Raw genomic sequence first — 17,957 nt, 5'->3', positions numbered from 1 at the left:
ATTTATTTAAATAAAAAATTCTCTTGTAGAGGTTGACCTGGAGGTGGGTAGCTTAGGGCAAAAGAATTGGAGATTTTTTTTAGTTTGTAATTGTTAAATTAATTATAAAAGACAACTCAATAATTAGCTAAAGAAACATGCCATATCATCAAAATTTGGTGGCCACCTCAGCATCTTACTCGTGGGAGATATGCTCTAATAAGTCAAGGGACACGCTTGCCAATTTTTAAAATCTTTCAAGGACCATTTTGTTGATAACATTATTCAGGTACTATTTTGTCAGCGCTAGAATCTTTTAGGTAGCGAATTGGTATTTACTTCTTAATTATTTTTATTTTTTGGATAGAGTAGTATTTTGGTAGTTCGGATCAAATTCTAGTTTAGTCTCAACTATTTTAAACATTCTGTTTTAATCTTAAAAATTTTAAACATATTAAATATTGTTTTACCGTTAAATTTGACTCGAATAATTAATGAAAAAGCTTTTACATTAGTAATCATTAGTAGGCCGATTTTCTTTAGTATTGATATAAATGTTGTATTGGCTCTTAAACATGTTTATTGTTCGTGTCAAATTTAATTGTAAGACAATATTACACCCATTTAAATTTTTGGGACTGAAATATGACATTTAAAATATTAAGGACCAAATTAAGATTTAACCCAAATATAAGGACTAAAATAATATTTTATCCTTTATTTTTTAAGTCTAGAGAATATTTCTAATAATTTCTAATTATTATCTTCTACATCTTTAAATGAGTAGTTAATGTTTTTTTAATTATAATTTGGATTAGTTAATATGTGTTCTTAGGACACATAATAAGACTACTATTAATAGAAAATTGTAAGTTTTTTAATAAATATAAAATAAATTCATTAGAAACTTAATTTATTTTAATAATTTTTCTTTAATTTGTAATCTTAACATGTGTTTTAAGACTGTGTTTGGAAGGGAGACTGAAATTGAGAGATTGAGACTGGAAGACAAAGACAGTATTTGTATTATTTTAGTATAAAATATACTCCACTGAGTTATGTCCCAATATTATATTTAGTTTAAGATACATATAGAAATTGATGAGTAAATTTGTAATTTAAAAAGTTAAATGAAGATATTTTTGAGAATAAATGTTATTAAAGTTTTAGTCTTCGTTTTCAAAAATTTTATTCTCATGTGTTCTTATTTTTTAGAGGTATTAAAGAAATTGAAATTTCGTGTCCTCACACTAAAATTTTAGCTTTAATCTCTAATCACTGTATCTCAATTTTCTAATTTCAATTATATTTTTTGAAAACAAATACTAATACTAATTATTCTTAAATGCTAATACTAATTACATCATCGTTTAAAGGGAAAAAATTTGATAAACTAAAAGAGTATTAAAAACGAAATCGCGATAAAAAAAATATTTAAATGTATGAATAGATAATCTGTTAACAAACTTAGCACAATAATTTTTCAAAAAGAAACATTACTATAATTTAGAAAAAAAAATAGCCATACTTAGCACAATACTTGATTAACTTTATTTAATTTATATATAAAAAAATTATAGAATGCACCTACATAACAAGTGCGATGAATTGGCAAGCCTATTTTGTATGAATTTATAGAAAAATAATATAATATTCAAATAGAATGATATTATTATTTTCTATTATTAGAATAAATATTTTTTTTGTTTTTTATCTATTTGTTTAAAGGACAAAACATTTTTTTATAATTCAAAAAACTCTAACCAATCCTTAATAATTTGATAAATTAGTCTAAAAGACCCTTGTAATCGATAATATATTGATGTGTTAGGTACAAATACCATGTGAATGTCGCGTAGAGGCAATTTTCAAAAATATGGACTAATAAATTCTTAAAAAGATCTCTCTCTTCTCCAACTCAATGTCTATCTGTCTCATTTTCGTTCTCTCTGTTTTTTTTTTTTTTTATGTATAATGGGGCCCAAGGCCCAGGACAACAAAAGATCACAGTGTAACGCTTCTGGAGAATTTCATTCCACTTCTATCAGCAAGCACTTGATGTGCGACCATGGCAGGCGGGAGCTTGAAGCAATGGACTCCATCTTCTTGTTCTTGCCCTGCCTTAGCAAGAGCATCTGCGCAGAAATTTGCCTCCCGGTAGATATGACGGACAACGACGCTCTCCAAGCCAACTAGGAGCTCTTTAATAGCTCGAATTAGAGTAGATTGAGAGTGCTTCTCCACTGATATCTTTTGAATTAGCTCCACAGCACAATTGGAATCAGACTCAACTACAAGTTTGGAGATTCTCATCTCCGTTGCTAATTTAATGCCGACATAAAAGTCCCATCCAATCTTCATGCTGAAACCTGCTACCACACGGCCCTCCCAGTTTCGGATAATGCCGCCACACGCCTCTCTACTTCCAGGTTGGAGCACCGAGCCGTCCATGTTCAGTTTAAGCCATCCTTGTTTCGGCGGTTCCCATCCGATTGATTCCTTTCTGGTAAGTCTTAAGGTTTTGGTACTGACCTCTGTTAGATTTAGGGCAAAGTGATAATGATCTGCAAGATTAACTGCAATGCGACTGAATTGGGTGTTTGGTAAACTCTCTTCACTGAAAATAAGCTCGTTTCTGCTTTTCCAGGCTAAGTTACAAGTGGTGGTGAAAGTTATGGGCCAAGGTGTCCCATTAACAGAAGGAGAGGCTTCCAGAAGATTTTTCCTCAACCAGTCGTGGAAGGATTGAGAGAAAAAGGTGTCCTGGTAATCTCTGGGAATGATACTAGTCCACACTTTGCGAATAAAAGGACAATCCCGCAAAACATGGAGTATCGTCTCTTCAAACTGATGGCATCTGGGGCAGGTACTATCTTCAATTAATCCTCTACTTTTCCTTTTGCTGTTTGTTAGAAGAGCTTCATGAGTTAAAAGCCAACTGAAAGACTTCAATCTCTGGGGAATCTTTAATTTCCAAACTTGCTTATATATGTTATTGTTCTCACTATTACCCTTGAAAAAGGCATCATAAGCTGTTCTGATAGAAAAATTTTCATCTGCTGCTGGAGCCCAACTCACACAATCCTCCCCTGTAGAGGCATTAGGGGCTTTTAGGGTGCGAAGATGACTAATTAGCTCATCAGGCAGAACATGAGAGATTTTCTCCCAATCCCAATTCCCATGCTCATCCGCATAATCTTTGACCTTTTCTGCCATTCTGTTCTCGTCCAAGTTCATAATAGCAGCTTCTCGTAGTTTAGGGATTCTTGGGACCCAATGATCCTCCCAAAAAGAAATATCCTTTCCATCTCTTATTCTCCAAACGAGCTGATAACAAAACTTATCCCAAATAGAAGTGATTCCTTGCCACGCATTCGAACTGCTAGTTTTTTTTGTAAACTTTTGGAACCTTGCCATTCCCACATCCGTACTTAGCCTTCATGACTTTAACCCACAAGGCGTCCTTATTATGAATGAGACCCCAAGCCAGCTTCATAAGGAATAACTGGTTAGTCTCGTGAGCTTTTCGAATACCCAATCCACCTTCTTCCTTGGTCCTATAAAATTTTGTCCCAATTTAGAAGGTGGACCTTCTTTTCCTCTTCATTACTTTTCCAGAGAAAATTCCTACAAATCTTATCAATCTTATTACAAACCACCTTTGGAAGCTTCATAGTTTGCATACAATAGCTAGGGATAGTGGATAAGACAGATTGGACGAGCGTAGTTCTCCCGGCGAGAGATAAAGTCCTCTTGTTCCAAGAAGACAGCTTGGATTGAATCCGATCAATCACAAACTGAAAGTGTTGCTGGTTGTATTTCTCGTGAATGAGGGGGACTCCTAGATATCTTCCTAGATTTGATGTGAGTGGCACTCCAAGATCCTGGCTAAGTTGTTGCTTGATGTTGTGGTTCACGTTCTTTGAAAAGAAGACACACGACTTGCTAAGGTTGAACTTTTGCCCTGAACTATCACAGAATATTTGAAGGGTCTCCTTAATAACTCGAACCTGTTGCAAGCTCGCCTTGGCAAACAGCACCAAGTCATCTGCAAAGCATAGGTGAGAAATATTAGGTCCGTTTCTGAAAAGGGTTATAGGTTCCCACTTTCTATTCTCTACTACTTTGTTAATCATATGTGATAATCTTTCAATACATAAAACAAAGAGGTAGGGGGAAAGAGGGTCTCCCTGTCTAACGCCTCTGGTAGGAGAGAACGTTTCAGATGGTGATCAATTCCATAGGAGATTCATAGTTGGGGATGAAATGCAATAAGCAACAACGTTGATAATGTTCTCTGGGATTCCCGCATCCTTTAAAGTATCCACCACAAAGTTCCAGTTTAATCTATCATAAGCCTTTTCTAAGTCAATTTTTATCGCTATTAAGCCTTTGCCTCGGTTCCTGCTCCTCATAGTATGGACCACTTCCTGTACCACAAGAATATTATCCGCACTAACCCTGCCAGGCACAAAGCTAGATTGAGTGTTAGCAATAAGAGTAGGCATAAAATTTTTAAATCTAGAAGCCACAGACTTTATAACACACGTTACAGAGACTAATGGGTCTGAAGTGGCTAAAATTTTCCGGAGCTGGATTTTTGGGTATGATAGTAATTAGTGTTTGATTGACTTCCCTGATATTCCTCGGGTCTTGGAAGATGTCCTTGACCCAGCTGGTTAATGATTCCGCTACTATATCCCAGGAGTGTTGGAAAAATTTTGCTGGGATTCCATCGCTGCCCGGTGCCTTCCAACTTCCCATGTTAAATATAGCATTTTTAACTTCCTCTCTAGAGGCTTCCTTCGCAAGCTCAGCATAGTCTTCTTCATGAAGCTTGGGGAACCAGTTTTTAATAGGGTAAGGCTTATTATTCCCGTCTGACGAGTAGAGAGCCTTAAAGAAATTCACTCCCCATTTCTTCAAATCAGCAACATCATCAATCCAGTTACCTTCCTCAACTTTAAGTGCAGTAACTTTATTCCTTCTCCTTCTTCCATTAGCCTTCTGATGAAAGTATTTTGTGTTTTTATCACCAAAGTTAATTTTATTACATCTAGACATTTGTTGCCAATAGCTTTCCTCTTGGATGGAGATGGTCTCATACTCCTTGTTGAGATCATTTTGAAGCTTTTCTAAGAAAGGATTAGGGTGAAAAGATAACTTGTTATTAATACCCTCCAATCTGTTCAGAATTCGTTGCTTTTTTCTAAAGATGTGTCCAAAGATGTCCTTGTTCCATAACTGCTTGGGCTGTGAAATTCCTGACATTTTGAACAAGCCCTTGAGTTTTATTCCAACTTCCTTTCACCAAGTTATTATAGTCTTCATGCAGAATCCAAGGCGCAAGGAATCGAAAGGGTTTATCCCTCCCATCATCATTAGCTACCTGAAAGTCAAGAAGGATAGGTAAATGGTCAGATTTTAATTTAGGGAGATGCTTCACACCAACATCAAGAAAACGATTAGAGAAGGAAATATTGCTGAGAAAACGGTCAAGCCTTCTCTTAATATTTCTTCTTTGCCAGGTGAAAGAGGGCTCTGAGAAGCCCAAATCTTTCAACCCGCAAACATTTAAACAGTTTTGAAACTTATAAGTATCAAGAGAAAGGTTGGAGGATCCCCCTGTGTCATTTATCGTAAGAGTAGAGTTGAAATCTCCTCCTATACACCATGGGCCTGATATGCTATTAGCAATGTCCTCCAACTTATCCCATAGTGCATTGCGATTTCCCACTTGAGGGCTCCCATAAACAGCTGTGAAGAACCAAGGAGGTTCTCTATTCCATTGAACCTCCAAGTGGATAAGCTGTCTATGTATAGTAATGGGTTTGATGTTCCAAAGATCTTTCTTCCATAAACACCAGATACCACCCGAGAAGCCTTCAGCTTCGCTGACACACCAGCTATCGAACCCAAATTTTTTAATAATCAGCTCTGCTTTCTTCCCTGAAATATGGGTCTCAAGTAATATGCAAAACGTTGCCTTATACTTAGTATATAAATCAGTTAGCATAGAGTGGAACCCCTTTGCAGAGGCTCCTCTGCAATTCCAAATTAAAATATTTATCATAAGAAAAAAAACTAGAAAACATAAAAATAAGATGAGGGAAGAGACTCCCTGGACAGAGAAGAGAAGAATTAAATCTCCATATGCCGAATATCCTCGGCATCAGCTTGCTCTTTGACTCTAGAGTTGTCATCATGCATACGACTATCTGTCACTCCAATGTTCTCTACCCTGGTATCCTGTTCACTCTCAGGTGGTTTGTCTTTGATAATTCCTGTTTGACCTTCTACCCTTCCTCCCCCCATAGCGGTGGCTATAAGGTTTTCCGTGTGATGGTCAAGATTGCCAAACAGAGGGATAACATTGTCCTCTTTATGACTGTTGTAGATATTCTTCCCTAACCTACTGAATTGTTTCCAATATTCACTGTGGCTTCCTTCTTTACTTCTGTTATTTGTTGCATCTATTGGAGTGTTCTCTTGCTTCTCTGTATCAACTTGATTTTTTGCTTCAGAATTGAAATTGTTTGTGCTGAGTTGTTGTTTGTGTTTAGAGCTTCCTGCTTGATTCTGGTTATTCCTTCTGCTATTATCAGAGTTCTTGCCTTTGTAGGTTTTACTTGTTGTAAAATTCTTTGCAGCAGCATTATAGTTTCTCTGTTGGTTTTCCATGCTGGTATAAAATTGCACTCCTTTTACGTAAGCATCATTTTTCTTTTCCTTATTAGAATGAATATTCCTTTCCAAATGCTCTCCATTTTCCTCTTCTATCTCTTGCTCCTTTAATGCATCAAATCTGCCCGCATAATCATTTCTTTCCTTTTTTTCAAACGTCTTACCAGAATTTTGTCTATTCCATCTTTGGGGTTTTTTAACCACCATCCATGGTCCAAAGGGACTTTCCTTGTTTTCCAAACCTTCAATATTCAAATTTTGATTGATTTGTGGGATTTGGTTCTGTTGAATATTCTCAACGGCTTGATTTTTCATATCTGATCCCTGATTTTTTGCTATCATATTTTCTTTCCCATTTTGTTCTTGCTGACTCTGCTTCCCTTGTCTCAGGTTTCCGGCGTTGTCACCCCCTCCGTGATGTCTCCGGCTAGAGTCTTCACCATATTTTTTTGCATCTTGTTTGGTCTCTTTTGCCAATTCAACACACCCGTCTATTTTGTGTCCATATCTTCCACAAGAGAAACAAATTTGGTGGAGTCCCTCGTATTCCAATTTGAAATCCTTACCAAGGGCAGTGAATGATGGAACAAGCTTTCTTCTAAGATCTATTTCCACACATATACGTGCAAATTTTCCTCTGGAATGGATTGAGGTGAGCTCGTCGACACGAAGCATGACTCCCAAGGACATCCCTACTTTCCAAAGGAAGTGCTTGTTGTAGAGCTTTGCCGGGAGATTCGGAATTCTCACCCAAGTGGCCAATTTCCGCACCTCTGTTTCCTGTGGGATGAACAATGGTCTCCATTTTTGCACTAACAGATAATGGTCAGCAATCATCCATGGTCCTTCGAAAAGGGAATATCCATAATCCTCCTGAGAAGAGAATCGAACCAGGAAGAACCCTTCTTCGAGATCCATCACTCGGGTAGCCTCCTTTCTACCCCATCTTCTGTTTATCCATCTTTCCATAGTTTGAAGGTTAATCCTCTTACCTAGAGGCTTCACAATCAGCGTCTGTTTCCATGGCCTGCACCACTCGTCATACTCCTCCAGGGTCACTTCGATTGATGGTTTTGGGTTGAAGGGAGCCTGAGACTCTGTACCCAGATCCCCGATTTCATGATCAGAGAGATAGTCCTCTGCCACCATCTCAACAATGTCTTCCGGATTTAATTTATCTAGCCCATCTCCTAATAGGCGATCTCTGTAAGAAACTTTTGCAGGTTGGGTCATAGCAGTTTCAGGCACCATCTCCACATCCAGGTTGGCCTGCTGTCCATCTATCATCACATTGGACTGTTCTCCTTGATTAGATTCTTCTTCCATCACGACATCCCCTATCTTGTTGAAATTATCTTGACTTTCTTCGTGCTTCGTGCAACTAAATCCTCCTCCTCTGATGATCGTTCTCTCTGTGTTTATGAGCAATTAGAGTAATTCTTAATGCTCGAGTCCTTCCTTAGAATTTGACAATAACTGACGAAGACAAAGGCTCTTACTCACAGCCTCATGCAATTGAGACAATGGAGATGGACATAATAATTAACACATTACATTACACATAATCTGACACATCTATATGTAATCGTTTTTGAAAAAATGGTTGTAGAAATTTATTAATCTAATTATTTTAACGGAAGAGGACCATCATGATATTTCAGAATGAAGAGGGGAGTAGTTGATAAAAATGGACTAACCCGAGTGATCAGACTAGAAAATTGGCGACTCGGCTTCTAGGCCGGTCCGGTCTGAACATTGAATTGGATAAAGAACAAATCCGGTGAGAAATTGAGAATTAGTTTGACTCTGTCAGATTTTGCAAAAACCGATGAACCGGCAGGTGTGAGGATCGGTTTCAGAAATTTTTTAAAACCACTCCAACCCCAAAATTCAAAACCACACGTCGTTTGTAAAAATACCTAGCTAGTTCTGAACCCACCCCATCTCCCAGCTCTCCTCTCCCTCTCACTTTCGGAAATGGCAAACCACACATGGAGGCACAGCACTAGCAACTCACATCGGTTCACCGCCACCGGACGCTCGCCGCCGTCGCGGGCCTCTCGCCCCTCTCCTCCGTCTGTGCTGTGTGCTCGGGCTCTCCGTCTCGCCGCGCCTCCGCAGCTGTGCAGCGTGTCATCGTCGTCCGCCATCACAGCACCGAACGCCTGGTGTGCTCCACTACTCACGTCTTGCCTCTCTTCCTGCAACTGTGCCTCTTGGTGAGTGCTCGCGTCTCGCGCGCTGTGCCTCCGTCCCTCCCTCTACTCTATTCCGTGGTTGTTGCTACCTGAACTACTTCTCGTCGTCCACCTTCTACCTCTGCAACAACAGATGCGCATTTAATTTTTTCTAAGTTGATTCATTGATGTTATTGCTGTGAATTTTATTGTTGATTAGTTTATGAGCTGATTAGAAATAAATATGGCAGTAGTTGAATTTAAATGTTGAATTGATTTTTGAATTGGTTTATGAATATGAATATGCAGGGGTTTTGCTGATTATGAATATGGTTTAATTGTTGAATATCATAGTTATCAGACCCCACCGGTTCGACCGAAAATCCAGTCACTCGGTCGGACCGAGCCACTCGTGGAATTGGGTGTATAACGGATCCGGTCGAACCCGATTTGACCCAACGAATTTTCATAAAAACCGGTAACCCGGCCGGTTAATTTAACCCGGTCCGGGTCGTGTTTTTTTTCCTAATACCTAAAACGGTGTCGTTTCAAACGCCCCCTCCCCTTTCGGCCTTTCCCTTTGGATGAAATCCTAATGCCCAAATGCCAAATCGGAGACTCTGACTGAGAGTCCGAGTGGAACACCCCTAACCCAGCCAGTCTCTCTGCTCTCTCCGCCTCTCCCCCTCACCCTCACCCTCACCCCGTCACTCTCTCGTCTCTCCCCTCACCTCGACAGTCGTCACTCTCAGTCGCTCACGGCCCCACCTCGTCGCTCTCTCAGTCTCTCACCTCATCCCCTCACCTCGGTCGTCGCGGTCCCGTGCCCCTGCCCTCGCTTCGCCGGCGGCAGAAGCAGACGGAACCGGATCTGGTCCCTTGGGTGGTGGTGGTGGTCGTCTTCTTGCTTCTCACGGTCTCTGTCTCGCACCTGGTCTCGACCTCTCCCTTCCCTGCGCTCTTCGTCGCCGGTAGCAGAGGCAACAGATCCCGGTGGGCTGGTCTTCGTTGTCGTCTTCTTGCTTCGAGCCTTGCCGTCAGCTTCTCCCTCGCCATCAGCTTCTCCTTCGCCGTCAGCTTCTCCTTCGCCGTCAGCTTCCTTCGTGCAACCCGATTTGGTGAGTTTCCCTGTTCTTTGTGTTTCAATTTTGTTGCTGCATCACTGCACTTTGATTTTGTTGCCAAAATAATTTGTTGCTGAAAGTGTTGATTGTGTTGCTGAAATTTGTTACTGATTATCATGAACCTTGAATTTGTTGATGAGTTTCCCCTGTTCCTTCTGTTTCAATTTTCTTGTTTTTTTTTTGCTGCCTGAAAGTTATCATAGTTTAAGTTTTTGTTGCTGCCTGAAAGTTATCATAGTTATCATAGCTGAATTTGTTGCTAGAACTCTAGAAGTAGAATTTGTTGTTAGCTGTAAGTTGAATTTGATGCTGAACATATCATAAATGTGGTTGTTGCTGGAAGTAGAATTTATTGCTGGATAACTGAGTTGAGTTGAATTTGTTAATGAGCCTTGTTGTTGTGTTGCTTAAAAAATGCTAAATCTTTTGTTGCTGTATGTTAAGGGATAAGAGATAAGAGTGTTGGTCAATAACAAAATCAGTTTGGTAGAGTTAGTTAGGGTTTGTTATTCTGATATCTGATCTTTCTCTTTTCCAACTCTGTTATAAATGAAGCTCTTGCATCCCTCTAAGAGGTGTGTAGAATTGATTCATTGATGGAAGAATAAAATGAAGTTAATTCAGTTCACTAGTTTCTTGTACCTCTCTCTTCAAACTCTTCTTTCTTTGTTTCTGATGTTATGCATAATGCAGTGTTTCTTATGGAAGATATAGATGTAAATCAAAATGAGGAAAATGTTGATCAAGCTCCAAATTTATCCTATGAAGATATAGATGTCGATTTTAATTTTTAAGATCACTTGGACTTGATTTATCGATTGTGTTATCTTTTGCTTGCTCTTGTTTATTTAAATGGAGAAAGTATTTTGTACTAGAAGCTAGTTTATTATCTCTTTTTACATCATTAGTTATGTCTAAAAATTAATATTTGATTATTATTATTATGTTTGTTCAGACTTGCATTTTAAGTTTTAATACGTAATTTTAATTTTATTTATATAATTTATATTTTTTTAAATTATGACCGGGTTGATTGCCGGTTCGATTCTGATAACTATGTTGAATATGTAGTGGTTTTGTTAATTGTTGAATTGGTTTCGCTGGTTATGAATTTTTTTTATTGTTGATTGTTGTTGCTGTAATGATGCTGGTTTCTTTTGCTATTAGTTACTTAGTTGATTGAATTTTTTTTCTTTTATGGGATTTTAAGATGGCTTCATCAGAAACACCATCATCCCAAGAACATCAGATGAAGATATACCTAGACTTTGAAATTACTCCTTGGACATAGTTTATGGATTGTTATTTTTATTGTGTCAAATAAGACACTATTGTAGTAGTGTTGACTAATTTTATGTCTATTTTTGTATTAGTTATTTTTAGAATTTGAGATTTGATTGTTGTTCAAATGTTAGTGAAGACATGCATTTCAATTTTTGATTATTTTATATTTTTCTTTAAATAAGACCGGATCAATCGGTTGAATCAGTGATCCAGTAGTCTGACCGTTTTGATCACCGGGTCAGTTATGACAACTATATTTTGGGGACGCCACTGCAAATGGCCAGGGGTGGAATATTACTCATATTGTTTATTTTTTTAGATATAGGTAAAACTTTGGTGTAACATTCAGTTATTGGATTTTATGGTGTTTTTCAAAATTCTGACCAATACACAGGGGCCTATTGTCCCGCCCCCAGAATTTTGAAAAACACCATAAAATCCAGTAACTGAGCGTTACACCAAAGTTTTTTCCATATCCAAAAAAACTAGCCAATAAATCTATCCAAAATTTTTCTTATGTCCATTTTTTTATACGGTAGTAACCCAATAGGCACCCGTTAACAGATTAGTATTTGCAGCGGCGGGACATGGGATGCTGAGAACCTCACGGATGAGCTCTGGTTCCAGCTGAACACACTAACGGCGACTCCCACAAAATTAGATCTTGCTCTTCATTCACTCCTTTCTTGGCAACTCCATTGCCTTTCCTCAAGGTATGCCTCAATTTCAGATTCCAATTTGCGATTAACAAGAGTTGGGTGCTTTGCTTTATTCCACTGCCAAATTCTTGACGCCATTCTCCAATGCTACTTTGTCGTTGTTCCTAATCTCACCCTCGTTCCTCTCAAATCGAATCATCTGGCGGCGGCGGAGTACCAAACCAGGGTTGAGTGAGCCTCACTGTCTCCGGCATTCAAGAAAATGCAGAGATTTTCGAGAAAAACATTGCTTTTCTTCAAAAAAGTTATCTTTTTCCAACTTCCCTTGACAAATTCATTAACAGTCATTGGACATGAAAATACACTATCCCAGCTGTTTTCTACTAGTTTTGAGGCGTGTTCACCACCACTCAATCATAAGTCCTCAGAATTTGATAATAGTAGCAGCTGCATCAGCAGTGCCGCGTCAAAAAACCATTTTGGCCTTATTCACCTTCAATGTAGTCCAGAAAAGGATATAAATGACCAAAGCTACGATGAGTTTGCCTCTGATGTGGAAAAAGTTTTATAGAATATTGAGAAAATACCATTCTAGGGTTCCCAAATTGGAGCTTGCTTTGAAAGAATCTGGAATTGTTGTGAGGCCTGGATTAACTGAGCGCATCTTGAATCGATGCGGCGATGCCGGGAATTTGGCGTATAGATTCTATGCATGGGCTTCTAAGCAGTCCGATTATCAACACAGTCAAGAAGTTTACAAAGCTATGATTAAGGTTTTGGGCAAAATGCGGCAATTTGGAGCTGTTTGGGCACTAATTGATGAAATGAGGCAAGAGAATCCTATGTTAATTTCTCCACAGATGTTTGTTATTCTGATGAGGAAGTTTGCTTCTGCAAGGATGGTTCAGAAGGCTATTGAAGTATTAGATGAAATGCCCAATTACAGATGTGAGCCTGATGAATATGTTTTTGGGTGTTTGTTGGATGCATTGTGCAAGAATGGTAGCATTAAGGAAGCCGCTTCGCTTTTTGAGGACATGAGATATCGATTTCCTCCAACCATCAAACATTTCACTTCCTTGTTGTACGGTTGGTGTAGAGAAGGGAACCTTATGGAAGCAAAACATGTGTTGGTGCAGATGAAGGATGCAGGCATTGAACCGGATATCGTTGTTTATAACAATTTGCTTAGTGGTTATGCTCTAGCTGCGAAAATGGGGGATGCTTATAATCTTTTGAAGGAGATGAGAAGGATAGGTTGTGGACCGAATGCAACCTCGTACACAATTTTGATCCAATCACTATGCAAACATGAAAAATTGGAGGAGGGAATGCGGTTATTTGTTGAGATGCAGAGAAATGGCTGTGATGTGGATGCCATAGCCTATACAACATTGATTAGTGGGTTTTGCCAGTGGGGAAAGGTTGAAAGAGGTTATGAGCTTTTGGATCGGATGATACAACAAGGCCTTGTGCCAAATCAACTGACTTATCATCATCTCATGTTGGCCCATGAAAAGAAGGAAGAACTGGAGGAGTGTATGGAACTGGTGAATGAGATGCACAAGATTGGTTCCACTCCTGACCTTAACATCTACAATACGGTTATTAGGTTGGCTTGCAAGTTGGGAGAGATCAAGGAAGGTGTTCGGCTTTGGAATGAAATGGAAGCAAGTGGGCTTAGTCCAGGCATTGACAGCTTTGTCATAATGATTAATGGCTTTCTTGAGCAAGGTTTTCAGATTGAAGCTTGTGAACATTTCAAGGAGATGGTTGGCAGAGGGCTTTTTACTACCCCTCAATATGGTACATTGAAGGAGTTGATGAATTCCCTTTTAAGAGCTCAAAAGCTTGAACTGGCTAAGGATACTTGGAATTGTATCACATCTACCAAAGGGTGTGAGCTGAATGCGGGTGCATGGACAATATGGATTCATGCACTCTTTTCAAATGGGCATGTGAAGGAAGCTTGTTCCTTCTGCATAGACATGTTGGATCAGGGGTTAATGCCACAGCCGGATACTTTTGCCAAGCTAATGCGTGGTCTGCGAAAACTATATAACAGACAATTTGCGGTAGAGATCACTGAAAAGGTGAGGAAAATGGCTGCTGATCAGAAGATCAGTTTCAAGATGTACAAGCGGAGAGGAGAGAGGGACTTGAAAGAAAAAGCGAAGGAGAAAAAGGATGGGAGGAAGAGGAGGGCGAGGCAACGCCATTGGGGTGGACGCCGTCAGAAATCTAACACATTATAAATTTCGCTAGTGAAGCTTGACATACATTCTAGAGGTTCCCCAAACGAGACACTCATTTTGGACCAGAATTTGGTGAAGCAATTTAATTGGATGAAAATTATTGATGTTATTTGGTTTGATTCAAGGCATGATCGAAGACATGGGAGAAGCTGCTTCGTTCTTTGAGGTATCAATTTCTATGTTTTACTTAATGCCTTAATGGATATATATTGAGGCAAGGAGTGGTTTGCATTTTAAATTGGACAAGGGTTTATGAATGACAAGGGTTTATGAATGCAATTGAATGCTTTATATTAAGCTTATTATTACTTTTTTTTTAATGTGAAAAAGGGCTTGTATCGTCGCATCGGTAGTATATTGTATTACAGATTATTTGTTGAAATTTTTTAATATATGCTGCTTTTTTTATTACTTCTCTAACAGAGGATATGACCCATCCACTTCACCATATCAGTGCTATTAAGCACATTGCTCATGGGCAATTTGAAGAGGAACTTCTGAGATTCCTGCAGCATTGTGCAATATTGATTTAGGGGCTCTGGAAGCGCATTGCTACCTCTTAAAAGGTGAAATTAAATGCTTTACTTGCTTCTTGTACATTATGCTCCGATTGTACTTTAGTGTTTTTGGCAGCAACAAATTTAAAATATTCTCTATTTAGGTAAATAAAACCATGAATAACAACAAACGCACCAAAAAATAGAGTATAAACTTTTCTTTGTATTTGATTTGATTGTATAACTATTGCATTGTGTTATTTACATATGTACAAAATTAGTGGGATCAAAATTGCTTTATGTTGAACATAGTCTCTATTGGGATAATATGTTCAAAAGGGGTTGTCCTAGTCTTAATCATACTCCTAAATAAGCTCTCTAATTTTTTCTCAATGCTTTCAATATCTCCAAAGCCTCCAATTGCTCATTTCCTGCTTTCATGTTCGAACCATCAGCACCTTCCTTTAAAATGATGTTCAAAGCTGCATCCACCAATTGCAACTCATTGCAATTCTGTATTATCTTCAGATGCAATCACTCCCTTGTGCATCAACTTGTTCATCCATTTGGTTGCCTTTGACTTCGACGCTGGACGAGCGAAAAATGTCAAAAGCAGTAAAGCATTAAAGCATTCTTGTGTTAACAAAACTTTTCTCTCTTTTCTTTAAAACAAAAACAAAAGATGGATCATGAACCATTTCTAAATTACCCTTTTCACATCAACCAGTAAGGTCTATTAGTTTTCCCTCAAGAACACATCCTTCTTCTCAAAGAATTGAATCACTATTCACACACCTTAAACCACATTATTATTCTTCCCAATCTTTTTCAAGCACTATTTGCTTTGATGCAGAGACAATTCAGAAGGGTTTGGTTGTTCTTGCTGAATTATACAACTTCATGGAGGAACTTCTTCAATCTACACAAACTCAACAAGCTCTTCTACATCACCAAGATGGAAAGATTGTAGAAGAGGAATTAAGTATAGTGGATCAGTTGCATTGCTTGATGCTTGTGGTTCTTCAAGGGATTTGTTGTTAGCTCTAAGGGAACAAGTTCAGTTGCTTCAATTGGCGATTTGACGAACAAGAAGAGGAGATTCAAGCATTGTTGAAAGCAGTGTTTCTGCTTATGAATGCTTTAGAAAGAAGGCAAAGAAAGAAATCACTAAGCAACTTGGTATGCTAAAGAAAATGGAAAGCAACAAAGATAGTTCAATTTCTTCTTTGTTGGGTCAAGATCAGAATCTAGTGTTCTTTGCTAGAGTTCTAAGAGAATCAAGAACTATAACCACATCTATATTTTGTTCTCTTCTATTGTTCAGCCAGCACTTGGAACAAAAGGGTCATCTTTGATCTCAAAGTTGAAGCCAAAAAGATTGGTCTTTTCTTCTTCAAACAAGGAACTGAATAAGAACAATGATGGAGTGGTAGCAGATCTCAACATTGCTCTTTGTTCTCTCCTTGGAAGAGAGAAAAATGGTGGTGATTCAATTAACAGTGAAGTTCAAGGAGCATTGAGAGTTTTAGAGACACTTATTGCTGATCTTGATGGATTAGAGGGTGGATTAAATTGTATGTTTAGATGTTTAGCAAGAAATAGAGTTTCATTTCTTAATATGCTACTCATTAGTAATTAATTAGCACAATGATTTTGAGTGAGGTACATATAAATTCAATGTCTTTTGTAAATTTAAGAATGATCATGTTGTTCGAGTTTTAACTCGTAAGGATTTTGAATGAGAGAATCATTTTTTTTAATTCAATTTTGTCTACTAAAAGTTTCCATATTCATTATTTTTTCCTAAAAGTTAGATTCTGTCAATGGCACTTACAGCCTAAAACAATTTTTTTTTTTTTTTAAAAAGAAGGAGCTCAACACACATGTGGAGCAAGAAATACAAATAATCATAAGCCTAAAACAAATTGTTTTGCACTTTATAAAATTTGATACATTCAAAATTTTTAGATACATTAAATTTAAAATTTACCAAATTGGAATAAACCATTTTTTTTTTTTGAAAGAGAGAGATACAATTATTTGATCAAACACTAATAATTAATTCAGGAGATGGAGCATTTCTATCAAAATTTGAATAATATATCACATTTTTCTGATAATTATGTCCTTTTTTTGGAGCTATCGGGCATGTTTTATTAAACAAAACACAATAATTACTTTGATATAATTTTTATTAATAAAATTATTTTTTCTTCACATAAGTCATGATATCATATTATAAATACTAAAGCATAGCAGGACAATATGTAAGCATACTTTGAAACAAATATTATTGTATTACCTAAGGTAAATAGCACATAATTTATCCATTTTCTATTTGGCTCAAGCAGGCTAAGGTTAATTGACTATTTGACTTAGTGTAATAAATTGAGAATTTAGACTGGTTAATGCATATTAAATCGTGCATTACCTAAAAGTAGAGTAACTTGTAGGTAATAACATTACTTTAAAAAAAAAAGGGAAATGAGGCTTTTTATTTTTTATATTGTAGTACAGGTAGTGTTCTTAATAATATGAAAACTTAATGTATTTTTATTTTGTATAGATAGATAAATTTGAGGATTAAATTTGTAGTTTTTATTTTTTAAAAAATAATTTTAAATATGTAAATCAGACTTTTAATTTAGATTTTCTGAATTTTCTTTTTATTGTTTTACCTAAAATTGATCCTCAATTTTTTATCCTCACCCAAAATCTTAACTCCACCTAAATCTGAGCTTCCAATTTGTAGTTTCTAATTAAAAAAAAAATTGTCGGTGTAACCATAAGAAACACACCAACTCTCCAAGATTATGTGTAACACACTCCTCAATCCATTACCAAAAAAATTAGCCGGGAAATGGAGGGTATTATACATTTATGTTACAGTATCGATGACTACCAACCCTTTATCTAATTAAAAGGTGCTTGGATAATACAAACCTTTAATGTAGACGGTGCCATCCTTTTCAAAACTTAAAAAAGCTAATCTTGTATAACTATAAATAAGGCTTCATAGCCTAACGTATGAGACACAGCAATAATAAAGAAAATACTCTCTCTCTCTTTTCTTCTACAATAAAACACTCATTTACTTTTCCTCTTCATAGAATACTAATATAATATTAATATATTATCTTTATAGTAGTATAATAATATTGGTAAATATTGATAGTAGCATTTTTTCTATTTATACTTTATTTTATTACATCTTCCTTATTTATTTTACAACACGTTATCAGCACGAGACTCTGATCAAATTTTTAGGAAGACTTAGGTAACAAATTTTTATTATGTC

The 17,957-nt window shown here is 37.2% G+C and overlaps 1 protein-coding gene and 2 pseudogenes across 2 annotated transcripts; 2 read left to right on the top strand and 1 right to left on the bottom strand.

The window, feature by feature from the left end:
* Positions 1-5,188: 5,188 nt before the first annotated feature.
* LOC148546658 (uncharacterized) lies at positions 5,189-7,989 on the bottom strand. The gene is made up of 2 exons (XM_088499290.1): positions 6,137-7,989; positions 5,189-6,023 (listed from the first exon to the last, which is right to left on the bottom strand). Exons 1-2 carry the CDS (start codon positions 7,987-7,989, stop codon positions 5,189-5,191), a joined length of 2,688 nt encoding a protein of 895 aa, XP_088355416.1.
* Positions 7,990-9,418: 1,429 nt separating this feature from the next.
* Positions 9,419-16,439, top strand: LOC107617355 (putative pentatricopeptide repeat-containing protein At5g65820 pseudogene; annotated as a pseudogene). Its single transcript, XR_015899949.1, has 4 exons — positions 9,419-9,958; positions 11,827-14,328; positions 14,586-14,728; positions 15,513-16,439. The product of XR_015899949.1 is annotated as a putative pentatricopeptide repeat-containing protein At5g65820 pseudogene (transcript).
* On the top strand, positions 15,342-16,439 carry LOC107616464 (uncharacterized; annotated as a pseudogene).
* Positions 16,440-17,957: the final 1,518 nt, after the last annotated feature.

This window comes from Arachis ipaensis, chromosome B9, assembly GCF_059453495.1.
Source record: "Arachis ipaensis isolate K30076 ecotype BB chromosome B9, ASM5945349v1, whole genome shotgun sequence".
Lineage (NCBI taxonomy): Eukaryota > Viridiplantae > Streptophyta > Magnoliopsida > Fabales > Fabaceae > Arachis > Arachis ipaensis.
The sequence above is the reverse complement of the archived record's forward strand: the minus strand, read 5'-3'. Positions and strand labels throughout refer to the sequence as shown.

Coding starts and splice junctions, on each gene's coding strand:
- LOC148546658 (XM_088499290.1), bottom strand. CDS start 7,989: ATGGAAGAAGAATCTAATCAAGGAGAACAGTCCAATGTGATGATAGAT. Junction 6,024..6,136: donor GCTGATGCCGAGGATATTCG/GCATATGGAGAT, acceptor TTGGAATTGCAG/AGGAGCCTCTGCAAAGGGGT.